This window comes from Nannochloropsis gaditana (assembly GCF_000240725.1).
Source record: "Nannochloropsis gaditana CCMP526 unplaced genomic scaffold scaffold285, whole genome shotgun sequence".
NCBI lineage: Eukaryota > Eustigmatophyceae > Eustigmatales > Monodopsidaceae > Microchloropsis > Microchloropsis gaditana.
Window position 1 is genome coordinate 34230 of NW_005803668.1, and position 971 is coordinate 35200.

General features: G+C 61.4%; 1 protein-coding gene across 1 annotated transcript in view; it reads right to left on the reverse strand.

Annotated features, from left to right (window-relative positions):
• The window catches only part of NOP56 (nucleolar protein 56), a gene marked incomplete at both ends in the record, with an annotated part of 2952 nt that extends 2045 nt beyond the window's left edge, over nucleotides 1–907 (reverse strand). Inside the window, 2 exons of the mRNA XM_005855119.1 lie at nucleotides 26–405; nucleotides 517–907. Coding sequence (XP_005855181.1) covers nucleotides 26–405; nucleotides 517–907 — 771 coding nt within the window. The remainder of the gene's footprint in view (nucleotides 1–25; nucleotides 406–516) is intronic.
• Between the last annotated feature and the right edge of the window lie 64 nt (nucleotides 908–971).

Sequence of the window (971 nt, forward strand, 5' to 3'; positions counted from 1 at the left end):
CCGCCTCCTCCAGCTCTTTCCGCACAGCGTTCATCACATCCACGTTCTTCCGTGGCGCGGCCCCTGTGTCATAGAAACGGAGCCTCTCCTCCACCTGCTCCTTCAGCTTTTCTCCGTACCGGGTCGTGGGCTCTTCCGCAAACGTGTCGATGCGGGAGGCGATCGAACACTTGTTGGCTAGATATCTGGAGATGCGGCCTTTGTTCTTGGCGGCCGCCCGGCCGATGTAGGACGAATGGTAGATAAGTCCGTACTTGGGGGTGTTCCCCTTGGTCTTCAAGGCCCTGAAGAGCGCTTTCTCCGCGCCTAGGATCTGGATGGTGGAGGCGGGGGACTTGGCCAGGGAGGTTAAGGAGCCGGCTTTGGCAATGAGACGGGCCGCGACGGTCTCACCGATGAGAGTGCCTGGGGAAAGGAGGGAGGGAGGGAGGACGGGGAGGGAGGGTGGTGTTCAGTGAGACCGTGGTCCCAAGTCTCCTGGGAGACCCCCAGCCTCTTCCACAAGGCGACACCCACCCAGGTTCGGCGCCACCGTCGCCATCTTTTCCAACAAGTAGGCATGGAGCTGCTTCCTGTATTCGGCCAGCTTGACCATCCGGGTGGTGAACGCGACAATGTTGCCCATGTCGAAGGCGGACGTGTCCATCCCCATGCTCGTTTTGGCCGCCGCCAAAATGCTCTGAGACAGCTCCTCGTCAAAGGTGATCTCCGTCAGGCCCTCCAGCTTCTCCTCCGTCAGAGACGCCCGGTCCTGGATGTAGGACGCGCAGCGGGCGAAGACGTAGTTGTCCTTGACCAAGTCCCGAAGCTCCGGAAAGTGCCAGCAGTACCATTCCCGCACCCGCATGGCGAAGGTGTTCAGGTCCTTGTCGAGCTGGTCGAGGAGGGCGATGGACTGGATGATCATGTTGTCGGAGCGGCCCGGGTTGAATTTCACCTGTCCACAGGGGGGGGAAGGGGGGGGGGGAAGG